The sequence below is a fragment of the Calonectris borealis genome, chromosome 2 (assembly GCF_964195595.1).
Source record: "Calonectris borealis chromosome 2, bCalBor7.hap1.2, whole genome shotgun sequence".
Classification (NCBI taxonomy): domain Eukaryota; kingdom Metazoa; phylum Chordata; class Aves; order Procellariiformes; family Procellariidae; genus Calonectris; species Calonectris borealis.
The window spans coordinates 81,604,065-81,632,003 of record NC_134313.1 but is presented as its reverse complement, the minus strand read 5'-3'; the positions used below and the strand labels follow the sequence as shown (position 1 = coordinate 81,632,003).

At 41.9% G+C, this 27,939-nt stretch overlaps 1 protein-coding gene across 7 annotated transcripts in view; it reads left to right on the top strand.

The window, feature by feature from the left end:
* CTNND2 (catenin delta 2) overlaps nucleotides 1-27,939 on the top strand; it is a 689,093-nt gene that overhangs the window by 375,137 nt on the left and 286,017 nt on the right. For all 7 annotated transcript variants that reach the window (XM_075142462.1, XM_075142461.1, XM_075142460.1 and 4 more), the window contains 2 exons: nucleotides 8,501-8,673; nucleotides 17,602-17,734. In XM_075142462.1, the coding sequence (XP_074998563.1) occupies nucleotides 8,501-8,673; nucleotides 17,602-17,734 (306 nt within the window). The remainder of the gene's footprint in view (nucleotides 1-8,500; nucleotides 8,674-17,601; nucleotides 17,735-27,939) is intronic.

Below are 27,939 nucleotides of genomic sequence, written 5' to 3'. Positions count from 1 at the left end.
GTTTTGCCTTGGTTTAATCTCTCCTTTTTCTACCTGGAATTAAGAAAACATCTTCTTTTTATGATAGCCACAAAGGTCTCTCATCTAGTTCCCCGGGTTCTCCCCCACAATTGCCTCCTGCCGCCGCTGCTTCCTCCTGTACTTTTCGCAACTTCCCCAGAGACCAGAAGATGGGGAAGCGGGGAGAGACGTCTGTACTTCAGTGGCAAGGTGGCTGCTCCTTGCCACCCCCTGAGGCACTTGCAGGGCTTCCCTTCCCCTCACTCAATTCCTTCACTTTCCGGAAACATCCTAAATCATCTCAGCAAGAGAGAGTTTCTTCAAAGAATGTTTCAGATGACCTCAAAAATAGGCCATACTGCAACAGAGGGGTTTAAAACAAACAGACAAACAAATGTTCCTTACCCTTCCGATTTGGAGGGAAAGTTTACTCCTGGTCCCAGCCAGATATGCAGCTTAATTCTGGGAGCAGGACTTGGAAAACAGGATAAACCAGTGAGATGCCAAAGAATTTAGTATCACTAGGAACAGGTCCATCCGCCTTGTCTTTAACTATCATCCCCTCTTCTTTAATGTCAAATACTGTGGAAGGACACTGGCAGGTTACCATCAAGAGCTATCCCTGGGTTTGTTGTTCTTTCAGTCTAGTTCCAGGATTCCCCCAGCATCCCAAATACAGTTGAACACTCAGAAATTGAGTGACCACTTCACAGTTACCTGACCTGATCTTTTATTTTATTACATCTTTTTTAGTCATCCATTCCTTTGCAAAACTGTGCAACAAATATAACGCAGCTTTAGAAGCGGTTAGCAACTACTTACCATGAGTACACACACTTAAATGAACTAACAAAAAAAGTAGGTTGTAGGGTAGGAATCAATATTTCATGCTCAAACTAAATGACCCGAGAGGCAGAAGAAACAGTAAGTGATGACTTTTTGGTACTTGAAATCCTTAATTTGGCATATACTAACAGTTAGGAGATGGTTCCTCTCACTGGGATATGAGGCACCTCAACCTATTAACTCTGTAAATGAATGTTTAAAGGACATTAAAGGAGTTTTGCTAGTGCTTTCTTTCAACTGTTACACAAAAGAGCAAAGCAGGTTGAAGAATGTGTGAAGTGATTAATTACACTAATTAAAACCACTTTATTTACACTTAGTCTATAATTTATCATGACTACTTCTGTCAGTTGATCGAAGGTGAGTGAAGTGTTGTTTATAATTGGTATGGGAGCTAATTAAATGTTCGTTCGAGCGCGTTTTGGTCTATTTCCTTTGTCAATTAGAACTGGTATCGCAATAGATGACTGACGAAATAGAATTGTATAACACAATAGTAGTGCTCCACTTTGCTGCTTGCTTGGAGAAGGAAATGTGCCCCAGTAAGCCAATGATGACTTTAAATCTTAAGGAGAGAAAAAAATCCTTCTCCTTTCACTTGCATGATACTTTTGTTGGGAACTTCACATGAAAAACTAACAAGCATGCAGTTATCTCATGGGGGCTGACTAGGTGTATGTTTCTGTAGTTTGTAGTGTAATTATTTTAGCCAATTCAGAAGTAATTATTGCATAGATTTAGAATACTGAATTAATCATGCCCTAATCTTGTAATAATATAGTACTATATGTAACTTGTCATTATATGGTAATTATTTTATAACTGAACAACTAGCAGATAATGTATTACTGAATACTTGTTCCATGATAAATTCTGCTCTGTAAGGTAATATATTAGTCCTGTTTCATAATTCAGCCTGTTTGTTTGTTTGTTTTGAAGATTGACCGTACTATTGCTATAGTATCATCTTGAATTGTTACATACCGTGAAGCTACAATTTGTGAAGTACTCCATGAGATACTGCAGTCTAACGATTAGGAAATGGGAGTAACTTTTCAGATGTTTGACTGGTGGATGCTAGGGATAGGCTGTCATTGATATCCCCACAGGGAACAATTTCTTTGGTTTCTTTTTGTGAGTTCCTCCTTTACAAGAATCCCACGTTCATTTGGCTTTTAGCTTTGTGACCAAGCAATGACGCTACAGTATAAGATAGAAAAAATATAAAGTTCTCTAAGTTTGTAATGGAGTTAATCCACAGATTTCTACTACCTTAACTTGCCATACTGTAGGTAAAAATACATATCACAAATACTGATTGTACTTAAATCTTACCAAACTTGACATCATGTGTTTGTTTTTAAATCCTCATTCATGATCTAGTAGTATTACAAATAGCAAAATTTAATAGGACGTGCTTCTTTGCCCCCCATCTCTGATCAGTGTAAGGGTACTGGACCAGTCTCTCAACGCTTAGAAAACTGCTTGACTTCTGATACTGGTAAGCTCCTTAGAGCCCGAGTTCCTACTGGGTTTCTTACATGAGATACTCTTCTGCTTATGACCACTATGGGATACTAGTCGGGTGAGCTCTGCTACTTGCATGGTCACCAGACAAGGCCCTACCCTCTGGGAGAAGGGAAGAAAACCTGTGATGTCTCGCCAGCTCCAATTCCCAACCAAGTTCCCTGGCTTTTCAACTACTGTCTATGCTGATGCCTATTTTTTGTAATCTCTCACTGAAGCTCTGCTTAATTTGGGCATCACACCACCCAGGGCTGTGGATCACGGTGGGCAGCTGAGCACCCAGCTTCTCTTGGGGTTTGCTTCCAAGCGAGTGAGGGAAGGAAAGCTACGTGTTGTACTCCTGGAGTTTGGCAATGCCAGGGAGTGTTGAATCCCCTCTTGTCGCAGGAGGACTAGCAGAAAGAAACATGCTTTTAAAATTTGGAGCAGTGGTGCTGACGTAGTTGGTCTGCTAAACATTTCTAATAATATAGCTACTCTTCTACCAGCATCATATTTGTTAAAAATTGATTTTATACTGTATATTCAGTTGGTACATTTTCTCTGTTAGCACACACCACTTTAATGCACTTAGAATATCTTAAAAACCGATTTGACTCCTGCTGAAATCGGCAAGGATATTCCAATGGATTTGAATATAGTAGCCTTAACTCTTGGCAGTTTCTGAGCATATAAAAATGAACATTTTGGACCTTTCTTCAATGTATAAATTGGATTGTTCTGATGAAATGTGGGTATAATGTCAGTTGCACAAGTGAACATAAATTTTTATGCTGAGGAACAGGATATTATTTAAAAGCAAAATACACTTTTTTCACACAATGGAAAGCTTCTTTTATCTTGTTTTAAGTATGCTGCAAAGTGTGGTTTGAAAAAAAAAGGAAATCTAAGGGATGACCTAAATAGAGAAATATGGTAAAATAATTATACTGGTGGAATTTTGTTGTTGTGTTACTATTCTTCTTCTTTTTTTTTTTTTTACTTACTGGTCTGTAATATCTTGTCACTTTTTGCATAAGAAGTAGAATAATTAGAAGTTTATGTGTATTTGTTCTAGACTTGTAACTAATTTTTTGTTGCCTAAGCAAGCATTAGTAGAACTAGAACAGTATATGCAGGTGCTGAGAAGTATCCTAGTATTCTGCTGTTTTGAAACAGCCATATAAAGTATTTTTGCATGCAAACACTCGCTGTTCAAGAATAATTTATTTAAAAAAAAAAATTCAAAATGGAGGTTTTAGGTTGTGATCTTTTTTTTTGCTTGGTTGGCTTGGGGTTTTTTTTTTTTACTCTGAATGATGGAAGAAGGAAGAGGAGGTGGTCTGAGGAGAGCAGAAACAACCGGCAAAAGATTTTATTTCCAAGGAAAATATTGCTCTTGAAAATAAAAGGACAAATGTTTTCATAATTTCAGTTTCTTCCCCGTTTTTGACCTGGCCATGGATGATAATAGTAACCTGGATTCTTTGTATCACTTTGGTTTCCCGTAATCAACTGTTACTGTGATGTCCTTGAATTAATAATAATCTCATCATTTAAGACCACTCACTTCCTTGGTTTGGTTTTTAAATAGCTACACTGCGTCTTATTGCAGCATTGCACATTGTATTGTTGTTCAGAAAGAAAAACAGTGGCCCATGAAGAAATACTGCCAGTGCAATACCCTATCCCTCACAGGTGAGGGGCACAGGAATAGCCCCAGCTGCGCGTGGTGGGGCTCATTCTGCAACCTTTGCCTCCCGCTTCCCTGACTCCCCCCTTGACAGAAGCAGGCAGAGGCTGTGGAAGCTGTCCTTCTGCTATGGCTTGTGATGGAGTCTATAACTCACCAGTTTACATTTATGGCCGTGTGTAGCGTACTAAGTGCCATGAATCAGCCTGTTCAGTGTAATGCCAGGCTGTGCTTATTTTGTCGAATGCAATGTGGCAGGAAGGTAGCAAGCGTGGGCTTCAGTGCTGCTCTCTTCAGTGATGGGACTCAGGGTAGGGCCGAGTCCTGCACTGCATCTGCTCCTCTTCCGTTTTGCATGAAGTAAGTGTGCCAGGTACTCTCAGTAAGTAATTTTTAAGCGCTCCAAATCTCTTAAACTATTAGGTTTTTGAAAGAGAAAAATAATAGCCAATATAATGGCCACATAATAGCCAACATAAGTGCCAGTAAGAGGGGTGAGTAACATAAACTAATTAAAAGGGCTTCACAAGAAGCCTGCCCCCTCCCCTCACTATCTGAACGGGTGACTCCTTTCTTCTAACTCTGCCGTGCCTGCCAGCACCTGGGTCTCCAGACCGCAAAGGAAACTCCTGTTTCCCTTCTCTGATTCCTAGAAAAGCCCTCTTCTCTCCATCACCTCTGAGGTTTCATTGTGGGTTGGCTCTCTGATGTAGGCATGTCCTTTATCCTCTCTCTTCTCCTCTCCCTCTCCCCTCCGTCTCCTCTCCTCTGTGCTCCAGCAGCTTTCCTCAGCTTAAGTGCACTGTGTCTGTGTCCCAAGCAGGATGCACACCCTCTCCCTCTCCCTTGAGCTCCTTACTGAGCCGGGTTACAGCAGCCAAGGTGAGGAAAATGGGGAGCCTTGCACACTGCTCTGCTTGAGGTTAAGAAGAAGAGGAAGGTATTGTTTGCAGTATGTGTCCACCAAACTGGAGACAAATTAAAGAGTTAATTACTGTACCCTGCTCCATGTTTTGAAGTTAGTCCACAGTGGCGTCCCTTGCAGTATGATGGCTGTGACTTAGTTTTCTGAATTTGCACTCGTATCTGTACTATTTTAATACAGGAGGAAAGTGGCACTGACTGAATCAGTGAAAATTTGGTACTATCCACAATGAATAATCCAACACTAATATTCTTTCACAAGACAAATAGATTTTTTTGTGTGGTGGTGAAAAAACATAGGGGAAAACAGGTAGTTATATCTTCCCTATACCCCCAAACAGAAACAAAACATAGTACTGATTTTTAAAGCAATAGTACAAATCCTCGGTATCTGCTAAACTAAACCTTATGAAGCTGGAAGTGTTTATTTTCAAGCTTATTTTAAATTGAAGATTGGTAGTTAATTATGTAGCATTAAGGGAACAAACAAGACTGAATTGTTCTAGTAGTTAACTAGTGATTTCCAGTGCCTAACTGAAAATGAGAATTTCCAGCTGCCTTAACTCTTCTGAAAACAAATGAAAAATAGTTGCATGAACACTTTCTTATACCAACACAACAGAGTTTAAGGTTTTGCCGGGAAGAAACAGTAGTTTGTTGTCAAGAGCCATCAGCATATCGAAGTGCACAAACAAACCACTTTCTTCTCTTCTGGGCAAGCTGCGGGCTCTTCAGAAGGTTTGGGTTTGCCTTCAGATTGAAATCTCAAGAATGTTAATAAGAAAAGCGATCCATCTTTTCCCTATCAGACAAGACGGGACTGCTTATAGTGCCTAAATTCTGAAAAAGGAACTTGTGTTTTTTCAAGATCACGCTGATTGATCTCAAATGTATCTCGTCATTTGTACGCTTGGTTTAGACTTAGCTATTTACAGTAAGCAGCCACAACTCTATTCTACGTTTGCTTGAGAAACGTGGGCTTATTAAAATTAAAATATCTATCTGGCTGTCTCTCTCAAATGACTTTGTAATTACTTTATTGAAATGTATGTATGTTTTAATTGTTCATTACTGCTTGTTCAGATACAAAATAAAAACTGCTATACAGTAGTTAGTGAACTAAAACCACGCGCTCCAAACTTTTTACTAAAAAATTTTTTTCTACGGTTTGGATAAATTTCTTAAAGTGTTTAGGCTAAATGGTGCAGGAAGCCCATGTGTGTGATTCTAGCTGGCTATGTAAATCCCCTAGTGAGCCGTAGTAATATGAAAGGAACACTTGAAAGCCAGATGCAATGAAAATTTAAACATATTGAGTTCATAGCATGTGATAGTTTAATCATTATTTAAGCTTTAGAAATGTCACAGCATAATTACTTTCAGAATGAGTACAAACACTTTCATGACAAAAATTGCTTTCTTGCTGCAACTTTTGCCCCTCCTGGGAAAGTTATGCTTTTGTGAATTTTCTGAGCTTAATCATGTCACTTGATCACAGGCAAATTTTCAGTGAAAATTCAAAATCCAAAAGATTAAAATAACGTCTACAGATATATTTTAAAACTAAGCCTGTGTTTTCTTTATGCTCTTTAAAAAAAATCTGTGAAAATATTTCTTTCATTAAAGAACAAAATTTGCAACAAAACCAGTTAAATGCAAAGTGCTTAGTAAACCCTATTTGCAGAGTCAGGGAATGGAAAGCTAGCAAATGTTGAATTTATAAGCACCCATGCAGGATTAAATTCAGCTCTCCTATGTATGTGATGATACATTTTTAATAACCTCCCAGCACACATAGAGCCCTGCCTCCTTCTTTACTTGTAAGGAAAACACAAGGACCAGAACATACTTTCTAAATTTGTCCTATATCTGGAATATTCTGATGAATGCAATTGACTTTGCAGCATAAATTGTGTTGATGTGTAAAATAGTGTCATAATCCCAGTCTCCACTTAGATGCGAACACTTCCACTTTACATAGCCTACTACAATTTGTTTATAATACGAGTGGTTCAGGTTGGATTTTGGAAAATATCAGTTATAATGGTTCTGTCATATCTGAGAAACAGGCTAGGGGGAAAAAAAATATGCTCCATGTTAATTTGGGGGTGGGGTTGTTTGCACGTTTTCTAAGTGGAAATCTTTTTGGAGCAGCTGTACATCCTCGTAGCAAAGACTTAAAGGTCATAAAATTTGGCCTTTGTATCAGGAGTGTACTGGGAGTTATTTCTGGTAAAACTCATTGGAATTTTGCCATTGTGAGTCTTTTTAAAATGGAATTTTTCACATGTTCTGTAGGAGCAAAATCAACATAATATTTCACATCCCTTAAAGTTTGTGTCACCTTCTGTGCTCTCATGAGCTTGTTAGTGCTAACCAGAAGATGAACCTATCATCCCCAAGGAGCCGCTGAATATGCTATAGGGGATAGCTGTTGGGTTTAAGGTAGACTTCTTTGTAACTCATGCAATGGCCAAGGCATAACCCTCTTCTTTTCTCTCCTCTTCTATTTCACTTGCTGGGCCCAGACACGATGGAAGAGTAAGCTAGTTTATTGAAAATCAGGAGGCATAGGGAAGGATTAGGTGGGTATTCTTTAACATAGTTCTTTGTGAGTGGAGACAGAATGAGTTCACCATTGAAAGTGGTTGAGGTCATGTCTAAACCACGTGAGAGCGTGGTGTGGGAAGAGCCTTTCCCTGTCTGGTACATGCTCTCGGGGCAAAAACTGGGGAATTTGTTCTGGGTACGTGATAAGCTAAATCACTTGTACGTGAACCTAATGAATATTAGAACATGTTTTAGTTTCACAGAACAACTAAATAACTGCGGAAGGTGTCACTGTTCACGCTCCCAACATGCCCTTCAGTCTGGCAGCCCCAATTTAATCTCACTGCCTGCACTTGGCTCTCCTGCCACACAGTGCTGTGATGGGGAAGATAAGATAGGCTGACAAAACAGTCTTCAAAGATTCACTGAGATCAGGGTGAGTCCTACATGATGAGAGGAGCTATTAATATTTTAAAGGCTGCCATCCATCCCTACAGGCACCAAAGTATTACATCACTGTGTGTACAGGGCAGAGTGGCAGCATTCAATAGATCTAATGTGACGGGGGCCCAGGGAGGGACAAGTTAGCATTCCCCATGCAGAACGACTGGATATAATTAAGTGAAATAAACAAGGCTTATCCTTAGGAAAAAAGAAAATTCATCCACTATTCTGAGCTGAAAACCAAGACTTCTTTATCAAATAGTACGGTTGGGTTTGTTTAGGCTTAGAATTTCTTCACTGGTCAAAACCATACGTTTTTTGCAAAGAAAGCAATGTGGTCTGTAGCTTGAACACAATAATAATGATGACTGAGTGATAAAGAAACTATTTAATGTATGTGATTTTTATTACTGAAAAGCCGAACTGTGAAAAGCTGACGCCACATACATCTGGCAATTTCGAGGCTCACTCCACAGATAATACAGGTATGTTCTTTCACTGAGACCTTCTGACTGCTCCCGAATCCTATCCCCGCAGGGCCCAGCCTCCTCTCCCAGAGCGCGCTCCAGCTCAATTCCAAACCTGAAGGTTCCTTCCAGTACTCGGCCAGCTACCACAGCAACCAGACCCTCGCCCTGGGCGAAACAGCGGCCGCCCAGCTCCCGGCCCGCAGCGGTCAGGCCAGAGGTGCCATCCAGAGCTACAGCCAGGTACGTGTCCTACGCAGCCCGGGTCTCTCGCACCTGAAATCATGTGGGGTAGCTCCCAGGAAACAAAGCTGTTCGGTGCCCGCCGGCATGTGAATGTCTGCCTTTGCTTTCTGTCTTGTTCAACACATCTGCAGCGGGGTGGAGTTACCACCTTGATTTTCGTAAATCTAAAGTGGGTTGACTTGCATAGTAATAAAATAATCCTGATTAAAAAGGAGATTTACATGCCAGTTTTACTTACTCACTTGCATATATATTTTGGTGATAGCATGTTTAGGCATTTAAGTTTGAAAATTTCTGTGACTGTGCTGATTAGGAGCCCTAACTAAGGTCTAGGACCTCCCTGCATTGGTATCAGGATATTACTGAAAGCAGTGCCAGCAAACAAAAATAAAGCCAGGCTGACACCAGGTGCGAAACCTGCTTGGGGTACCATGCATGGCCTGGTACCGTGGCCTAATCCCAAGTGTAAAAATCATTTTTTGCCTTTTTTCCCCCCATATTGTAAGACAAGCAACTTAGCAGACAGCTGCCTGTATGTTTCAAACATTTTGAAAGATTGTTTCAGATACTCATGAAAACTTTATAAATCTCTCTTCCTGTCTAAACGACCCCTCCGGCTCTGACATGTAACCCTCTCACCTTGTGTGCTTTTCACTGGGACATCAAAGCCTCTCATGGAGAAGAGAAGCTTCAGTTTAGACAAAAATTTCTAGAAGTGTTCATGCTTCTGTACATAAAGAAAGTCTGACTGGATTTCGTTGGTCAGCTCAGGTTATTTTCTCTGTTTAGATGTTTACCATCCCAGCAAAGCAGACCATCTCAGTGTGACACTGGGACACTTTATAATTCAGGATTCTGTAGAAGTGAGTAGTATTTGAATTTCAAAGCCTTAAATTGCTACGAGATTTCAAGTATTATATAGTCATTGCACAGCTTGTGGGATACCAAGAGACATAGAATATTCTGTTCTCTCAGTTTGCTCAGAAAAGCTCCTTATCCTCTAAGACTGAAAAATGAAATAAAACACAGTTAAATTTCATTTCAAATTGGGTAGGTACTTTTTTTTCTTCTATAAAGGGTTTAAAATGAGCCTGCATAGTGGTAAGGCCTCAGGGTTTTTCTGTGTTTACCAAAGAGGACCTCCCCGATGTTCTTTGGGATCGGAGCCAGCAGGAGAGCAGGATTCCAGCTAGAAAGAAAAAGGAGGCTATAATATCCAGTTGTAGCCTGGGCAGATGTCATCAGGAGTTGTGCTTTGTGAAAAGCATCGTACCCTGGGGATTACCCTGAAAAGGTGTGATGCATTCTTCAAGGAGGCTAGAAGAAGTAAGACGATGGAAAAGGAACAGGTTATGAGAGCAACAGAAACAAAAACAAAGAAGAAATGAGAGGGGAAGGAGAAAGATTCTTAAAAAAAAAAAAGGTAAAAAAAGGCAGAAAGAAAGTGTGCAATTGTCTACAGGTTAGAAGTAGTGATATTCTTGATATAAATTTTATCATACTCATTGATAGAAAAGGATGAATTTATGGAGAGGGAAAAACTGGTGATCTAGATTTCTTTCATTGAAATTACACTGAACAGCCATTGCTTAGATCTGAAAAGCCCTCATGATCATCCACTTTCACAGAGAACTGGTTACCTTCAGAAAGGGAACTAGTAAGTTAGTAAGGCAAAATAGTTTTTCACACCATCATCCTGCAAAGGATGCTTGACAACTTCAGGTCAATTAAAATATATCTTGAAAATACTAACAAATTGCTATATAAACTATGAATTAATACCATAAGAAGCATATAAAGAAGGTTTTAAAAGAGACAAACAAGAAGAGGAAGAGTCAAAAGTTAAAATTAAAAAGTTCTGAATGTGACCATTGCTGATTCCACAATTAAGGAGAAAAAAAGTCAATCCTTGGAATTGTTCTGCTATCCTTATTATAATTAAAATAAGCCTCAGGAGTCAAAACTGCTCAGATTGTGATAATTTCCTTTGGTATTTGTGTGCAAGGAATATAGCTATCTCTGAACATGAATGATAGCCCAAATGCGTGGAAAAAATATGTAAATAGTCCCAAGGCCAGCTGTGACAGCAAGAACAATTTCTGAAAATGCAATTGTATAAAAAACAGAAACTAATTAGTCTTGGGACTTCCCGTACAGTGCTGCAAAGTGCAATCTAACATTTTTGTCAATTTGGAGGACTTCATTATAGATCATGGAGTTTTTCCACTGCTTTGAGTACTTTAGAACACAAAACTTGTATCTTCTAAATGCTACTGGAATAGGATTTCTTAGCAACAACTGGTCCTCTGGCAGGGAGTTACTCTGTTTCCCCACTGAAAACAGCTTTTCAAACTTGGTGTCCAGATCCCGATGTATCCTGTATTAATCGATTAAGGTTATTTGTGAAGAGCCACAGTAGTGGCTCTTATTACAAAAAGTAGCAGATTTTGCAGATGAGTTGCTCAAAAGTGAATCTTCTATTTGGACAATGTAATTTTGAACAACTGATTGATTGGATTTACTGTCATCTTGAGAAAGGTCAGCTTACGTTGTAGATATCGTAGGAATATAAAGCATAGCATGTACTACAAATAGTGGTTTTCCACATGCTCTGCCATGAGTTTGCAAGGGGAGTGAAATAGTTTACATTTGTGGATGAGGACTTTTTTTAGCTTCTGGTGATGCTGCGGTCTTTTCAGAGGCTGAGGCAGCAACAGAGGTAAATCCCTACTGCTTATTGTCCTATGCTCCTGAAGCTTCTGGACTGAACAAGCTGCCACAGGATTTGAAAACCCTTAAAAGCAAAAAGTAGATAGAAAATAAAGGTAATTTAAAAAAAAAAAAAAGCCTTGAAAAATCATTTAACAGTTAATTTTCTAACTTGTCGTCTTTTTCCTATAAACAAGTCGTAAGTTTGTCATTCATAGACCACCACACCTCACTAGCCCTATTTAAAATATTAGCAGATGAGTACACGAATGTGTTCAGTTGTCAAGCAAAAACTGGCCTTTTTCAGTTAGACTCATGGCTCTTCACGCCATCAGTCATCTGTGCCACAAGGTGATAGGCTGCTTGATAATCTACCCAGACAAAATCTAAAATAAGGACTTAATTTCTGGTAGGATGTGGCAGATGATGATGTGTTTAAAACTGGATTCTAAATATGAACATGAGAATTTTTCTGTCATTAAAGGAAGCAGATGAAATCTTAAGACAGATTGCTCTTACTACAACACTCACAGAGAACAATTCACTAGTATAGCTTATGGTAGTGAAGAACTGATCCACATAATGCTGGTTTGATCCTACAATAGGTAATGATTGCAGCTTTCATCCCTGCTTTAAAACCAGAGATTGACCATCTCTGGACACTGAAAGGATCTCACACAATTCTGTTTGTGGCTGTGAAGACTACGATGGTATTACCTACTTTCATCTATAGGTACAACCTTTGAGATTAGGATCAGGTAGGCTCACAAGTTTTCGTAATAGTGCTGGGGTGTATTTTGTAAACACAGTATAGCCATGACCTTTGTGATAAAATCAGGAGAAACAGATGGAATAGGCCACATTTGAGGGATCCAGACGTATAGTCTGGCATCTATTATCGTGTAAGTGCATTTGAACATAGGTAACATCTTCCTAATTAGGTCAGGAACTTATAAATGACAGTAAAGCAGTCCTGCAGAAGAAAGATCCTTCCACAGGTGCTGCCCAAGGACTGAAGTCTGCATCCCGAAGACTCGAGAATATTAAGCTTTTTCCATACCCTCTTCTGCCCTTTGCGGAAGAGTGTTGATAGAGGCATTGGACCAGAGCAGAGTGAGCTCGAGTGAAGCCATACGGAAGGTTCTTTGGGCTGACAGAAAAAAAGTAGCCCTCAATAGCCTGCAAGTCTTGCAGTCACTGAAAGAGCACAAAGCATCACTGAGATTGTGAAACAGAGCTGGACCCTTAAAAGACCACCCGTGTCTCTCGAAAACCCTAGTAAGGATTATCAAGTTTGCTGCCTAAAGCTAGCAACACCCACCAATATTCAAGGAGCCAAAGCAGCCTGGAGGGATGTCTTCCACGTAACTTGAGCATCCAACTGGAAAATCCTCCTTAGAATCAAGAGAAAGGGTCTGCTCATGGGCAACAGTGTACTGCATATGACTATGTTCATATTCATCAGATAGGACCTTGTTTGAGATTTTAAGAGCCAAGTGATCCCTTAAAGTTCCAGAGAGCAAAACGAGCTGAAAACTGGTGCTGGCATTTAATGCTAAACTAAAAATGCTTGTGAATACAAGTTCATCCAGACCTAAGATGCGCATGCAGACTTACTCAAATGTAACATAACTTTTCAATATATTCTGTTATCTGTCAGAGAAGTATACAGGACATTGAGCGCAAATTGTCATTTCTTAAGGGTAACTGGTACCATGATTCAAATTTTCCAGCATTTTCCTGGAAATTTTATCTTTATCTCATTCCCAAGAAATGACTGTGACGCCTTTTCTGTTCTTAGTTCTGTTTCTAAGACTCAGGCGGTTGCATTGACAGAAGTTCTGTTCCTTAGCACCTGTGAATTATGAAGCATAGATGCACAAAACCTACCAGGTTTTGGTTTTGTGTTTTGGCACGCCTAAGAAGAAAATAGTTTGAAGGGATTTTAGATGATATACCAAATAGATCTGCTGCACCTGCTAACATATTCATAATGGTCATCTTGTTCTCTGAGATTTTTGCTGTTGAGGTTTTGCTGGTCTTACACACCATTTTTTCCTTCTGGGAGCAATCTCCAAGAATCAAATGCTGATGTTTCAGTAATGAGCAGCTGACTCCAAAGTTTTGCTTAAGCTGTCTGGCCATCTAGGATTTTGTAATTCCGTATCCATGAAAAATTTTCAGCAGAATAAATAATTCAGCACAATTATTTGCCCCTCTCAATTCCACTTCATAAAACAGAAATCTTGTATTGCAGTCTTACATTTATTCTTTTTTGGTTAAAGTTCTGATTTAAATTTTCAATTGGAATTGTAAAAAAAAAAAAAAAAAAAAAAGCTGATGTCCTGAAATTTAGTGCATTAAATGCATGGATTATGGCAGGCAAACAGTTAGACTGTTCTCTACTCTACTATAATCTAACTGGACACCCTCACTAATTTTCTGTATAAAGCTCTGCAGATCTCATTTTGTCCGTATCAGTAAAGAATGATCTTTCTAGTAAGATTAAATGGGAAAGAAAATATTTTCATAGCTGTATTAATGTTCTCACGTTTTTTCACATATTTCTGCTGTTAAAAAGGATAGATCAGAATCCATACATTGAATCCAAATAAGCAAATCAGGCTCCTTTTCTTTGGGATACCAGAAGAATTAAATCCCCGAGTCTTAGAATAGATATTTATAGGGCTGTAGTAAGGAAGTCCTTGATTTTTGTTCACATCTATGAAGTAGATTGATGCAGGAGGATGTAACAACTGGGAAGCAAATTTGCTCTCAGTTTATTAGTTTAAACACAGTTTCATTATCAGGTTGACAACAATAATGGATAAATGGAAAAATAAGGGAAAAATACCATTGTATTTCATTCTTCCATATGAAGTATAATGTCACATTGCAGGATGAACAATGACATGTCTGTATGGTTGTCCTAAGCAACAGAGAGGGAGAAACTGAAACACATTTTGCCTCTGAAAACACGAGTGGAGAATGTGACTGTACACTTGGCCCCTTGAAAAAACCTAAGAACCTCACAGTTAAGACAGGTCTGAGATTAGTCACATCCTAGAAAATACTGCATGCTAATGTTTTCATTGCAATCTGTTCATCCAAAAGTTCTCTCCTGCACACAGAGCAAATGCTTAGCTTTTTAGGAAGTGCTATGCACTGCGTTTTTAATGAAGCATTTAATTCTTGTGTCCCGTCACTACACCTTCTTCCCTAAAACAGACAATCGTGAAGTGGGATTTTTTTGGTTTTTGAATTAGTACTTGCAGAATGCCTGCAGCTTTATAGAGCTTTATTAGGAATATGGGATAATATTGGTTTACTTGAAATTAATTACTCTAAATCCTTAACACATCAAGCAGTGTAGAAGTAGATTAGAAAAAGAAATTTTGTATACATGATGACAGTGCTTGCCTAAAATCCTTATGATCGATGACAAACTGTCTAAGTTACCAGTGTGTTAGCAGTGTGTTGCAGCAGACACTGGTAACATTGCAGAAGCCTGTATTTTGGAACAATGTTGAATATTACAAAATATTACCAATTGATAACGTAGCTGGTTCTAACGACCTTTCGTCATGTGCAAAACTTGCTCTGTCCATGTCGTCTTAAGTCTTGCCAGCCTGTTTTTGTTTTATAAAAGTTGTTACCATACAGTTTAAACCTGGAAAATGAAAACTATATTCCTGTCAAATACATTATTGGACAGTCAGTTGCAGATTAGCCCTTCTTTCCAGTTTAAAGCAGAGACGGTAAGTAGCTCAGCATGAAAGTAGCTTTTAAAAGTTCATTGATGTTCCCAGAGTTTGCCTTCCCGGTTTTCGTTAGGAGTCTTCCAGATGAGCAACTTGAGCTTGTTGGCGATATGTGAAAATTTCAAGGCTCGTACTTGATGCTGTGGTGTTCGTAACTCACAGCTGCAATCAGAACAGTCCAGCTCGACAGCGAAGAGGTTACTTACATCTGTGATCCCGTTGCCTGCTGGGGACTTACCATACAGAACAGCTGGAGGGAACAGTTCACATTACATTTATTTATAAGGCCATTGCTCTTTGGGGCGCAAAACCTCCCATCTAGAAAAATACATATTCTTCCCCCCGATGCAAAGCATTTAAGATGAGGGGTGGTGCTCCAAAAGTAAAAAAAGAAAAGGACAGAAAAATTTCCAGTGGGTGTACATAGGAAGAAAAAAACATTTCTGGCATTTTGAACCTCATTTATTCTTTGCTCCGATTATTTTTTTTATCTTGTCCTCGGTTCCTGACCAAATCCTTTATTGGGTATCATAGTGAAAATAAATCAAGTTTCATACCAGGAACGTGGTGCTTTTGTTTACTTGGGTTTTTTTTTTCCCTGTAGGATGCTACTAAAAAACCACGTTGCTATTTAAATGTGAAACAATGCTGCTGTCGGCATTCACCACACCTCTTTGAATTGAGTCACAAAATTCATTATTCACATTTTAAAGGCTTTTCTCGCTAAGGAAATCAGTAGCCGAGAGGTGTGTGTGTTTGGGCGAAGTGCTGGTCAGACTGATTCAAACCGCACTGTCACCTCCCGGGATCTGGAGCACTTTCTGAGGTTTCAAGTAAATCCCCTGCATAACCAGAAAAAAAAATAGTATCTGAAACAAGAGCGCGTCTTCCAACAGAGCGCTGAGCTCTTGCTCACTGTGGGGTGCAGTTATTAGAGGATTTCAATGTTACCAGATTCACAGATGATCTCTTGAGCCTAAGATCACCGATAAAACGGGCATGCCGCCTGCGTGCAGAGGCGAGCTCCATCCTTGGCCGCTCCAGAAGCGGCTCAGGCACACAACTGGAATTTCTAATAGGCAGCATCTGCTCAGGATTTTCGCTCTCTCCCACCTCTCCCCTCCCAGTTACTGGGCTTAAGGGGAACTTTGCGCTGCCCTGCCCGCGGCTGGCGGCCCCGAGCCCGGCGGGGCAGAGGCGGCCGGCGGGGCGGGGCGCTCCCTCCATCCCGATGCAGATTCCCCGCTGGATGCGGCCGGGGGAGGCCCCGGCAGCTCCCCCCGTTCCCTCCTTCCCCCTTGTGCCGCCTAAATAAATAAGAGGAGACCGCCTGCCGTGCCGCCGCGTCGGCGGCGGGGCTTGGCGTGAACCGACCCGGGCTTCCCACGCGGCGCGGGTGATGCTTTTTCCCTCCGCTTCTCACGCGAGGACGGGGCTGAGGCGGGCGCCGCGATCCTGCCGCCGGAGGGGCCGGTCGCAGCAGCGAAACCCGGGGCGGCGGGAGTCCGGCGCGGTGCCTCTCCTCCTGCGGACGCCGATTGCTTTTCTGTGAGGAAAGTGACCGGATTAAAGCCCTTTCCGTGGTGTCAACTGCCCTTCTCTGATGTATGCAGAATATAAGTGCGGGGGCGGGGGGGTATTTATTTGTGTATTTAAACTCGGGCTAACCTGTGCCTGGTGTAAGGGTAGGTACGTGAGCGCCTTTCGGGGCAAGGGACCCCGGAGCCGTCTGCCCCACAGCCGGGTGCCGACTCCGGCCGCGACGGGGAGTTTTGACGCCGCTCAGCCGGAGCCGGCGGCCGGCTTCCCCTCAGAGGCCGGGAGCGCTGTAGCAGCAGATTAACGAGTCCCTTAATCCCGAAGGCGCGGGGTGCCGGCCTGCTGCAAGGTCAACGAGGGGCTGCGTGCGGCTGGGGGGGTCCGCCGGCGAGCCAGCGCCCTCGCCCCGCCCCGAGCACGGCCGGGGGAGCCGGGCGCCCCCCGCCGCCCCCGCTGACGCCTCTGCCTTTCCTTCCCGCAGCAGGGCCCGGGGGGCCGCGGCGCCCACCCGGGCGGCCCGGAGCCGCCGCCGCCGCCCGCCGCCCCGCAGCCGCGGGAGCCCTTCGCGCCCAGCCACGGCAGCGCCTTCCACCTGCCCGAGCCCCAGCACGCCGCCGCGCTCTACTACGCCAGCTCCACGCTGCCGGCGCAGCGGGTGAGCTCCCCGCTGCCCGCCCAGCCCGGCGGCTCCCCCACCAAGCTGCCGCGGGCCGGCTCCGCCGCCGAGGGCGCCGCCTACGCCACCGCGCAGCGCCTCTCCTCCCCGAAGCAGTCCCCCAGCCGCCTGGCCAAGTCCTACAGCACCAGCTCGCCCATCAACATCGTCGTCTCCTCGGCGGGACTGTCGCCGTCCCCCATCCGAGTGACCTCCCCGCCCACCGTCCAGTCTAACATTTCCTCCTCTCCTATCCACCAGTTAAGCTCCACCATCGGCACTTACGCCACCCTGTCGCCTACCAAGCGGCTGGTTCACGCTGCCGATCAGTACAGCAAGCACTCCCAGGAGCTGTACGCCACCGCCACCCTGCAGAGACCCGGCTCCCTCGCAGGTAAATCGCGGCCGGCAGCGCCCGGGGTCCGCGGCTGCAGGGGGGGGCGGGGAGGGAGGGGGTGCGCGGTCCGCCGCGCCCGCGGAGGGGGGAGTATGGGGGGCGAGGGAGGGGGAAAGGCGGCCCCGCCGGCTCTGTCCCGCCAGCCGCGGCGTCTCCCGGGGCGGGGTGAGGCGGCTGCCGGCCGAGGAGAGGAAGGAGTGGGGTGGGTTTGACAGAAAACCGGTTTGGGGAAATTGTGGTTCTCATTCCGGCAGCGGTGAGTGGGGAGAGGCGGGCTGCCTGCCTGCTCCTTTAAGAAAGTACCTTACTTCTCCCGGCCCATCCCATCTTCCCGGAGCCGGGCAGGTGTCCTTGGTGGCGGGAGGGTGCGGGGCTCGCAGCGCTGGGCGCTGAGCTCCTTGCTCTTACCCACGGTTCGGGTGGGGAGTATGTTACTATGGTGAATGCCTTCGCTGCCGCGATCAAAAACTCTGAGCCTTTTGCAGCGAATATCTCTTCCCCGGATTTACGGGGGTATTTGACAAGTTTGGGGTTACTTAGCAGGAACTCCCGGTGTACCAAGTTGTGCCGAGTAACAGGTAGCGGGTATTTGGTTCCAACTGCTCTTTAGGGAATAGGCTGTTACAGCTGATTTAATGTCTCTGTAACCGCAGACTTTGAACAGATTCTTGAGGTGAGATACTGGTGCGCTGTTCTCTAAACCATCTCTCTGCTAAACTGAGCATCCTTCAGGGGTGGGTTTTTTGTGTTCTCAAAATTTCCAGTTTCATTGCTATAGTAACAGCTGCTATGCTCATATGTTCTCTTGTGTGACATAAATAGATTTGAAGATAAATAGGATACATAAAGAGGTTTGGCTGTGTTTATCAGGCAGGTACACAAGTTTCTTACTGGAGTTAAAACCTCTTCTCATCCCCCTTTCTCCTCTCGCCCATCTCCCCTCCCCCACTCCAGCAGTTGTTGGCATCCTGTATAATTCCAGTGTGCCTAAACATACAGATTAAATTAACTGATAATAGAATATGGTACTAATGTATCTCCTTGTAAGATCTATTTGATGAGGGTTTTTCCTATTTAAAGGGTGGGGATTTGAAAACTTCTTTTTGTTTACGTAACACTGTTTTTGAAGTTCAGAATGTGTAAAAAGATAGCATCACTAAATGATGCCAAAATTGAGATCTCGGGACACTTACATCAATCCTGTTGTCAAATATTCGGTCTCAAACTACAAAGTGGGTTATTAGCAATTATATTAGTATAACTTCTCCCCAATGTAGTCCAATACACTGTTGGCCACAGGTATTAAATACCTGCCTTTGTAGAGTAAAGTAGAAATGTAGAATTGCCACAGACTCCGTATCTTCGCGAGTTTTGCAACTTCATCCTGTAGCAAGAGTCGTTTGAGCCCAAATAGGCATGGAGGGAACTGTCAGCGTCAAAGGAACAGAGGATAATTCAATTTAAAACTTTTATACCTGTGGCTATGAACTACCAGTATTTCCCCAATTTTTCTTTACCTTTGTTCTAGGATAGAAGTCTTTGCTTCGGGAAGTTTCTAACAGGCATAGTCCATATTTCTCTTTATACATTTTTAGCATTGGCATTTATATTGTACTGGAGCTTTGGTTTTAGTTTTTGAAGAAGGCATCTTTTATAGCATTGCAGCATTAAACCTGTGATGATAGCTTAGTCAAAACTTGTTCTGTAGGGCTTAAGGCTCATCATAATGACTCTGAAGTGCTACAGTGTTAGAGAAGCTGTTCATCCTACACTAGACCCAAGTTGCAACATGGATTTGGACTTTTTGAGGCTTTTTGGCCTATAGTGGTTGCACAGGCGTTCCTAATGGGGTTTTCTAAGTTAAGAAACTGGCATTCATTTTCTTGGATTGGTTTTAAATAAAAGCTTTTGATAAGATAACTTCTGCATCTTGCATAATGTAGGTACTTCCCTCCCTGCCTCTTTTTAGGACCCACTGCAAGGAGTTGCTTGATTTATGGCTCGGGTGAAATAAAAGCTTATAGATAACTGCATTTAGGAAATGGCTGGTGTATTTTTGTGTGGATTTTAGTATGGGAGGGGGATAGTGATTGATCATTTGAACTTGCTATTAATTTTGTAAAAATTGATAAAGCAACACTAACTTTTCCAAGTGTTGTGCCAATCAGAATAAACATAATGATCTTCTGAGTAACTGTATCACATAGGGATTTGCTTTTAAGATATGCAAAAAAATCTCAGTGTCTTATTTTATAACAAATGGAAAATCCTGTAACTTGAGTGAGTATTAGGTGACAGACATGCAGAGATGGTACTGCTACTTTAAAAAAAAAAAAATCAAAGTGGAAGCAACAGTGTGTTAGTAAATACCATTTTTTTTTCCACAGACATGCCTTTCAAGTAGTCCTTGAAAGGAGCTCTATCACATGACCCATTCTTTTGCACAAGTTTCCTATTGTGTGCTCCCACCGTTATTTTCCATTACCATTCTGTAGCATGTTCCTCATGGCCTCCACGCCATCCCGGAGTTAGGCATTTGCTAGCAGTGTTAAGTGCCTGACTAATCTTCTAGGCTTTTACTGGATTCACTGAAGTCAGTGGACTACACAGAGGCTTAAAGTGAAGGTATGCTTTAGAGCTAGCCAGGATCAGATGTTACGGATACTACTAAGGCAATCTTCATTTTTTTTCTGTAGGCATTTTTGCTCAGAACAGGTTTGGTATTTAAGCTGTAAGTATATTATATTATTGCAGGAGTTTTCCAGTCTGTGTTAGAAGATTGTGTTAAAATATTTCCAGTCTGTTAGAAATCAAACCCATTGAGGAGACCAAGCAATTGTATGTTGAAAAGTTAATGTTCAATAAATGAGATTTTTGCTTCTTGTTCACAACATCCAAAGATGGGTTCGGTTTTTTTTTCTCTGAGAGAGGAGGAGGTGGAGAATAGTTGTCACATTGCACTGATTTGCCTACTGGGATTAATGTGAAGTTGCATTGGTATGTATGTGTCATCACAGGGATGATGTTACTTAAAGCAAGCTTTTTTTGTCTCCGTGAAGAAAAAATAATTATTTGTAGTAATTACCAGGGATACAAATAATGCATTTGTTTTAATTTTTTTGCATGATATTAGAAATTTGTACTGGAGCTACCTAGTTCATGGATACTACTGGGTCTCAGTGTGCTAAACAAACCGAATTATATCAGTACTAGGGTTAGATGTTTAAAAGAGACGACCTTCAGATATGATCAATTTTTTAAAAAAAATTGTCATTGAAAATGTACAATACAAACATTGATTGCCCAAAACTGAATCTGTGTAAGGCTTAATTGAAGAGCTGGCATTATTTATATTAATTTCCTACAAACTCGATTATGAAACAACTTGAAATTATAAAAATGGCAATTCTTAGACTGCATCCTGAATTTAAAATAAGACGTGCAACAGCATGCAATGACTCAGTTTTAACCGAGTAACCTTAGAAACGTCTTCAGAAATGGGTTTTAGTCTAGTTATACTTGAACTGTTACCGTTGGCAAGCGTGTGCGTGTATGGGTATGTGTGTACATGGGTGCATAGTGGTTCTTGTGAGTGTACACTTGCCATGTTTATTCTTAGTCTAGCTGCTTCATTGCTATGATCTGCAATTACAGTTTTGGAAGTAGTTTTCCGATCTGTGCTGCTCCAAAGTGTACTCGACTGTCTGTTCAAGCAGCAGTCTGAACCCAGAAAGCACTGTTTGTAAATACCTTCTTGCAGCTTCCACACCCGGACCGAGCTGCATAGTGCTGCTGGGAGCCAAACTCGCCAAAGCAGCCTGTTTTGCCTGGAAGGAGGAGTGTGTAGGACAGCAAGCAGCGGAAACATGGGAAAACCCTTTCAGGAGGCAGGTCATTGCACAGGTGCCCACTCGTCATGGTCTTCTGAAGCATCTCCTGCTGGCCAGAATCAGAAAGACGGTACTAAAGGAGTAGTGGGTTTGCTTAGGAGCAAAGGGAGAGGAGGTGATGAAAAAGAGTTGTTGAGGTAGTTTATGCCTCAGGTTATGTGACAGGGGAGCAGCCCTGGTGTTGCAGAGCCACTCCTGCCTCTTCATCCAGGCTTAGGGAAGACTAGGGACACATAAGACAATGGCATGTAATTTTATGCATTGCTTTATTACAAAAAAATAAAAACAAAATAAATATTTGAAGACTACATCATGCTCCATCAGCTGTACTAAAAGGTTAGGTTTAAGAAATGAGTGTTAGTGTGAATCACTTTGTATAATATTAGATGGAAAGAATATTATGCAGCTATTCTTCATGTAGTGGTGACATGTTCTACTGAAACATGAGCTGCAGCATCCCTCAGACAGCCCTGGTGCCGCTGCTGAAAACTGCAGTGCTGAGCCTCGTGTTTGCAAACAGAATCTCCTTTCAGGTCCCTGTAAAATTAAAAAGAAAAGGAATTTGTGCTTTCTGAGGTAGGACTGTTTGTATGCTTTTGTAGTATTAATACTAAAATAGCACTGGTTTATAGAAATGTGGCATGGGTTAATCCATAAAATATGCTTTCCACTCTTTATTGAGCAAAGAGTTCTAAGTTTATCGGGGTCTTAACTGTTCCTTCTGCTCCTTCATCTGTCTTGTCTCGCTCTTCTCCCTCTTTGCTGGGGACCTTCCTTTGCCCTTTCTCCTTCTGTATGCTTTTCATTGCATATGACAAGTCAAACCCTGGTTTCCTGTTGAGATTTATGGCAGGACTACTATTTGATGGTGAGTGTTGACATGGTTTAGCATTTCGGTATGCAATCATATGGACATAGAACAGATCAGCTTATGCGACTGTGTATGAGATAATTGATATACATTACCACTAGCATGGATTTAGATTTCCTTTCAATTGCATGAAAATATCGGGTCATCTATATATCGCTGGTTCATTGCCATCTTTACAAAAAATTATCTGGTTAAGTGTTACAGTTCTCCAGTAAATCACACTGAGCTACGTATTTGTGCTAGGATGGCTGCATTACTGCTTGTGAGCATACATGCATCCACCCCCTTCTTTCATACCTCTACATGGTGGAGAAATAACTCTTAGCAGAGTTAAATAGTATTAAAGTCAATGTTAGTGCTAACCTGAGTTAAAATTAGCCTCTCTGAGGGATTTAAACTGTATGCAAGTAAAATATCTTTTTAGACTGCATCAAACCCAAGTTCCCACCAACGTTCGCAAATGCAGACAAGACTTCACCACGTGCATCATGGTTCAGCTTTTGGGCAGGGCATTATAGATAAGGAAGGTACAAGCAAAGTGTTAACCCACAGCCGAAGTGCATCTAAATCACTCCGGAATTAAAAGTTCTCTGTGCCTTAAAATCTCCACCTGAGACACGGGGCTGAGCTAATAAAACAGTCTAGGAGTGATGTGCAGTTGTACTTCTTTGGACAGGTAAGGAAGGAAAAACTTTGGATTTTTTGGCTTTAAGATAAGCTGTGGGACTTGGACTATCGATATGATTGATCATAGCAAAAAGGACACTCAGTTGTTTCCCTTAACTTTTTTTTTTGCATTTTTACAGAATCCTGTGAGTATTTCTTTTATAGGGGGAACCAAATTGCTTCATTAATTTTAACCAAAATAATTTTCTGTAGATTTTTTTGTAAGTTTTCTTCATGTTTTTATTAGCTAGAAAATTCCTTTATCTGCTGTTAGAGCCTTTACAAGTGAGAACATTGTTAATGCCCTTTTGTTCTGGGACAGACAGTGCAGTCCTAGGATGTTTTTTTCTCCTTCTACTCGTTTGTTTTGAGACTCTTTCTTTCAGACAAGAAAACAAAACAAAAGATTTTGAGGCGTCCAGTAATATTTCAGGTACTAATCAGAGACTTACAATTTGGTATCTTTCTGGTACCAAGTTACTCGTTTCCGCATTGTAACCTGGAGGTTAGGAGTCCTGATGTTGGTCTTGGAACTGATACAAATACACACTCAATGTTCACTTTGCTTTTCTTTGCCACTAGTTCTACTTCTGCCTATTCCTTCAGCGATAATTATATTATTGTTACAACTGAAACATTTACAATAGTGCTCAATTCCAACTTGGGCAAGGTATCCAAAAGGGACAGTCTACAGCAATAAAGCAGAAGGAGTAAGACGGATGTCTTTGAAATATCTTATTATTGCCATGGTTTTTTCCCTGCGTCTTTCAAATCTTGCTCATAGGAGAGGGGTAATTGAAGAGAGCCAAATACGGAGGCCCCATGTACATGGATATATCTTTGAGCTAATGAACTTGAGCTTTGACTTCCTGTGTGAGCAATGGCTACAAATATGTCTAAACTTGGGTCCTGTTCTCGTACTGACCATAACCTTTCCCTTCGCTTCCTGTTCTTGATATGGGAAATCGTTTGACTGATCCTCCCAATAGTCTTTCAGAGGGGTGTGAAATCAAATAATATTGCAAAATAACAAGCTCTTAGGCAAAGAAAACCAGTCTGCAGCATTACTGAAAATAGATTCAACTGGTATGAAGCTGCAAGTATTTTAACTAAATGACTGTGGGGAAACTGAGTGGCAGTGGCTGTTTCTGGGCTTTTAGGTGAATGTAACATCAAATATGCTTCTGGTGAGTACTGAAGCCTGTGCTGTTGCTTATAACCACACAACCTGGCATGCAGTTTCTGGCCTCTGGTCCTGAACTTTAGCAGTGTACCTAAGAAGGTCAGGATTCAAATGGAAGCATGCAAGCCACTGGAAGGAATTTCTTAAGCATTAGAGCAGAGTTTAAAAAGTCTGTGCTTATATATCTGCTGAAAAGAAGCACAAGAAGGAGTTCAAATTGGCAAAAAGCTAGCAGAGAAGAGTCAGTGTCTGTAGCAGAAAGATGGTTAATCCGAGGACCTGGAATTCTTCTGTGAATTTTTCTTGGCTACTGAAATCCAGTGGAATATATGAAGTTGAAGAGCAGCGTTTTGGGAACCTAACTTTTTGGAACTTTTGTTCAGAGCAATGGAAATACATTAGCCAGTGTTGGCACTCCAAGTCATATAGCCGTGTCTTGCTTATATGGATTTGTATTATTTTTAGTATGTGAGATTACAGGAAGAGGCTGGAGCCTCATGAACTACGATATGTCCAAACTTTTGGGTCTTGAGGGCATGCTGGTGAGGCTGAGTCTTGTCTGTGCCTGTTACCACCCCTTTTGCCCTCAGATCTGAATGGTGTCCTCATGTACCTGTTGTCCTCTTCAGTTGCCAGGAGCGTGATTCTGCGTCCTCCCAAACGTCTTTGGCCTTGAACTCACTTGTTCAGAGCAGAAGGGAGTGCTGTTGTATGGGATGGGGAGTATTAGGCAAGGGGAAGGTTCCCTTCAACTCAAATTGCTGATACTCAGGCTTTTGCGGCATCAGTGAAAATGTTTGCTTGTGCTGTACAATCTAAATTGGGATGACTGTGTTTGTCTCGCTTGCGCAGTGGGCAAAGAAGGCATATGTGGAAGCTGTAGCTTCTTCATGGTCTGAAGCCCCATTGCAAGGCCTTGTCCAAGAGCCTGGAAATGTTTGTCACGAAAGTCTCGATAAATAGTGACAGAAATCTTTAGTCCCTCACGGTCTTCAGGTATTTAAGACAAGTGAGAACATGGCCTTCATTTTTACTCTGGTGGAAAACTTCATCCTTTCCAGTTGCTGTGGCACACAAACTGTTTGCAGTAGATGGAGTAGCTGAGATCTAGAAAGTCAGTACACAGCTCATCGGTAATGTAAGCGTTCATTTGTTGGGATATCTAATAGTGTTTTGGTTGTTGTGTGCACACACCAGCTTTAAAGCAGTGCAGGTGCCTCTAATCAAAAGTAAAGTGATTAACTATGGCAGGAAAAAGATTGCAAACTGGGGAGTTGAGGAAGGCTCTCTTTATTTAAGGCCAAAACTTGGGTGGGGAGGCGCCCATGGCTGCCCATGCTGAGATGCAGAGGGCTCACAGCTGAAATACATTAACCATCAGTGGTGGCTGCCAGAAACTGCACTGGACCAAATTCGCTCTATAAGCAATCATGGGAGATAAATGAGGCAATTTTTCTGTGATCATAGGGTCAAACTTGAAGATCACCTAGGTATGGACCCAGATCAGACAGAATACTTTTTTGTTTTTATAGAAGTGGTATTACAGAGGGCAGAGAGATATTGTCTAATGATAATGAATTCATAGAACTGTATATTAGCATAAGTGGGTAGAAGCAAAAGACAGAATTTAATATGCTGAAATGAGAAGGACCAAGTGATGACTAATCTTACAATTATAAGGCATGGCATATGAAGCTGCCAGTTGGATGACATAGATTTTTAATAAGTACATCAAGTTGCAACTTGTAGGGTGTAAGTGAAGAACAGAAAAGTGCCATACTCGTTTGAATACAAGTGGTCTTAAATCTCAGGCAACCCTCACTTTTCTGAGGAAACTTTTGCATACGCTTTTCTATATTTATCTCTTCCATAGTATATGTCTATATCTTGCCTTACGGCCCCTTACCCTCTCCCTCCAACCCAGGTGCGAACCAGCCCTTCTATCAGATAGCCAGCTGTGCTGCTCTCAGGCAGTAAAACCTTTTGATCATAGGACTAAAGCTCTCCCTGGGTTTAAGAAGTGTTGCCTGGGAGCAAAGCAAAGGTGGAAAAGGAGCTGTGGCCCTCTGATACTGGGGCAGATTTCCTGCGGCTGGAGAGCAAAAGGGCTCCTCTCCATGGGGTCCTTCCCCCGCCCACACCTTCCCTGAGCATCCTGGTTCAGCAGGGATGCAGTCATGTTTACGTTCACTCACCAAAAGGTGCCATAAGCTCTTTAAAGGCTTTGTATCAAAGTCCTGGGAGCATGATCCAAGAAGGAGGGTGAGTTGGACTCTTTCAGCTCTTTGGGGTGGGGGAGAGAAGGTGGAGGGAGACAAGATGACAGCCCTTTGTGTGTTTGGGGCTAATATGCCCTGAAGAAAGGGAGGACTGGGTAAGAGAAAAATTGCAGACCAGCTAATCACAGTGCTTTGTTGGACATTACAACAAAAGCTGATAGAAAGGATAATACAAGACATGAAGGTGGTAAATGGTTAATGGGATAATTTGCACCATGACTTCACCAAAATCAGATTGTACTGGAATAACCTGCTTACTGACTTTTTCTTAGATTATATCTGATGTCTTTCTATTTCCTATCAAGGCTCTGAGCATGCATTTTCTGTAGTGCCACTTGGGAAATGTTTAGTTAAGCTAGAAAAGATGGATATTCTTGCAAGAGTGTAGTTGGGCAAGAACAAGTTGGGCAAAGGAGCATTGTCAGTTTGTTATTTTGAAAATCAAATTAACGGAAAGGAAGGATGCTACTAATAAAGTCCCACAAGGAGAACTCTTTCAGCCACTTGAAAAATACTTTTTCATTTTATTATCTTGGCACAAAACCCTGAAATATGCCAAGGAAACTTTTAGATAGCAGAATATTAGGAGGCATTTTCTGAAGAGAGGAAGATAAATCCTGTGTAGAAAGAGTTTTGCAGATTAGAGGGAAAGAATAGAATTGGAGCCAAGCTAATAACACACCTAATAGCTAGTTACAAATTAGGGGTCTTTGGCTGAAAACAAGAGTAGGAAAAGACCTGGATGACCTGCTTGACTACAGTATCTCTCAGCCATCTATATTAGGAACATAATAGAATATTTCATGGCCTAATCACATAACAAGGAAAATTGGGAGTGTTATGTACAGTTAGGACTTCATCTGGGGAACTGTGTACAACTGTGACCCTCTGTGGGCAAGAAAGACTTTTTCCAGCCCTCTTCTGAACTGATCTGCCTGGATGATCACGAAGTTAAGAAGCCAGTTATACACAGACCTAACTCCAGCGTGTTTCCTTCTTTTCTTAACAGAGGAAAGGCTGCTAGTTTATGTAGCTGCTATTAGCAAGTGGAGATTATACATCAAGACTGCTGAATCCTGGTAAGAATAAGTAATTTGATGAAGGATTTGCCAGCCTTTTTTCAAAGATAAGATCAGTCGAGTCCCTGGCAGCTTTTAGGATAGTAGCATCTGACCAAGGAGGGAGTGAGGGCAAAAGGTATCGTATGAGTGACTTGTTTTCACGAGCAGGCTTTGCTTTTAGGGCTTTGACTAACCAGCCATGATGTGTTTGGCTGGAGGATCTTTGTGAACTAATGCTCTTCAGTTTTCCCT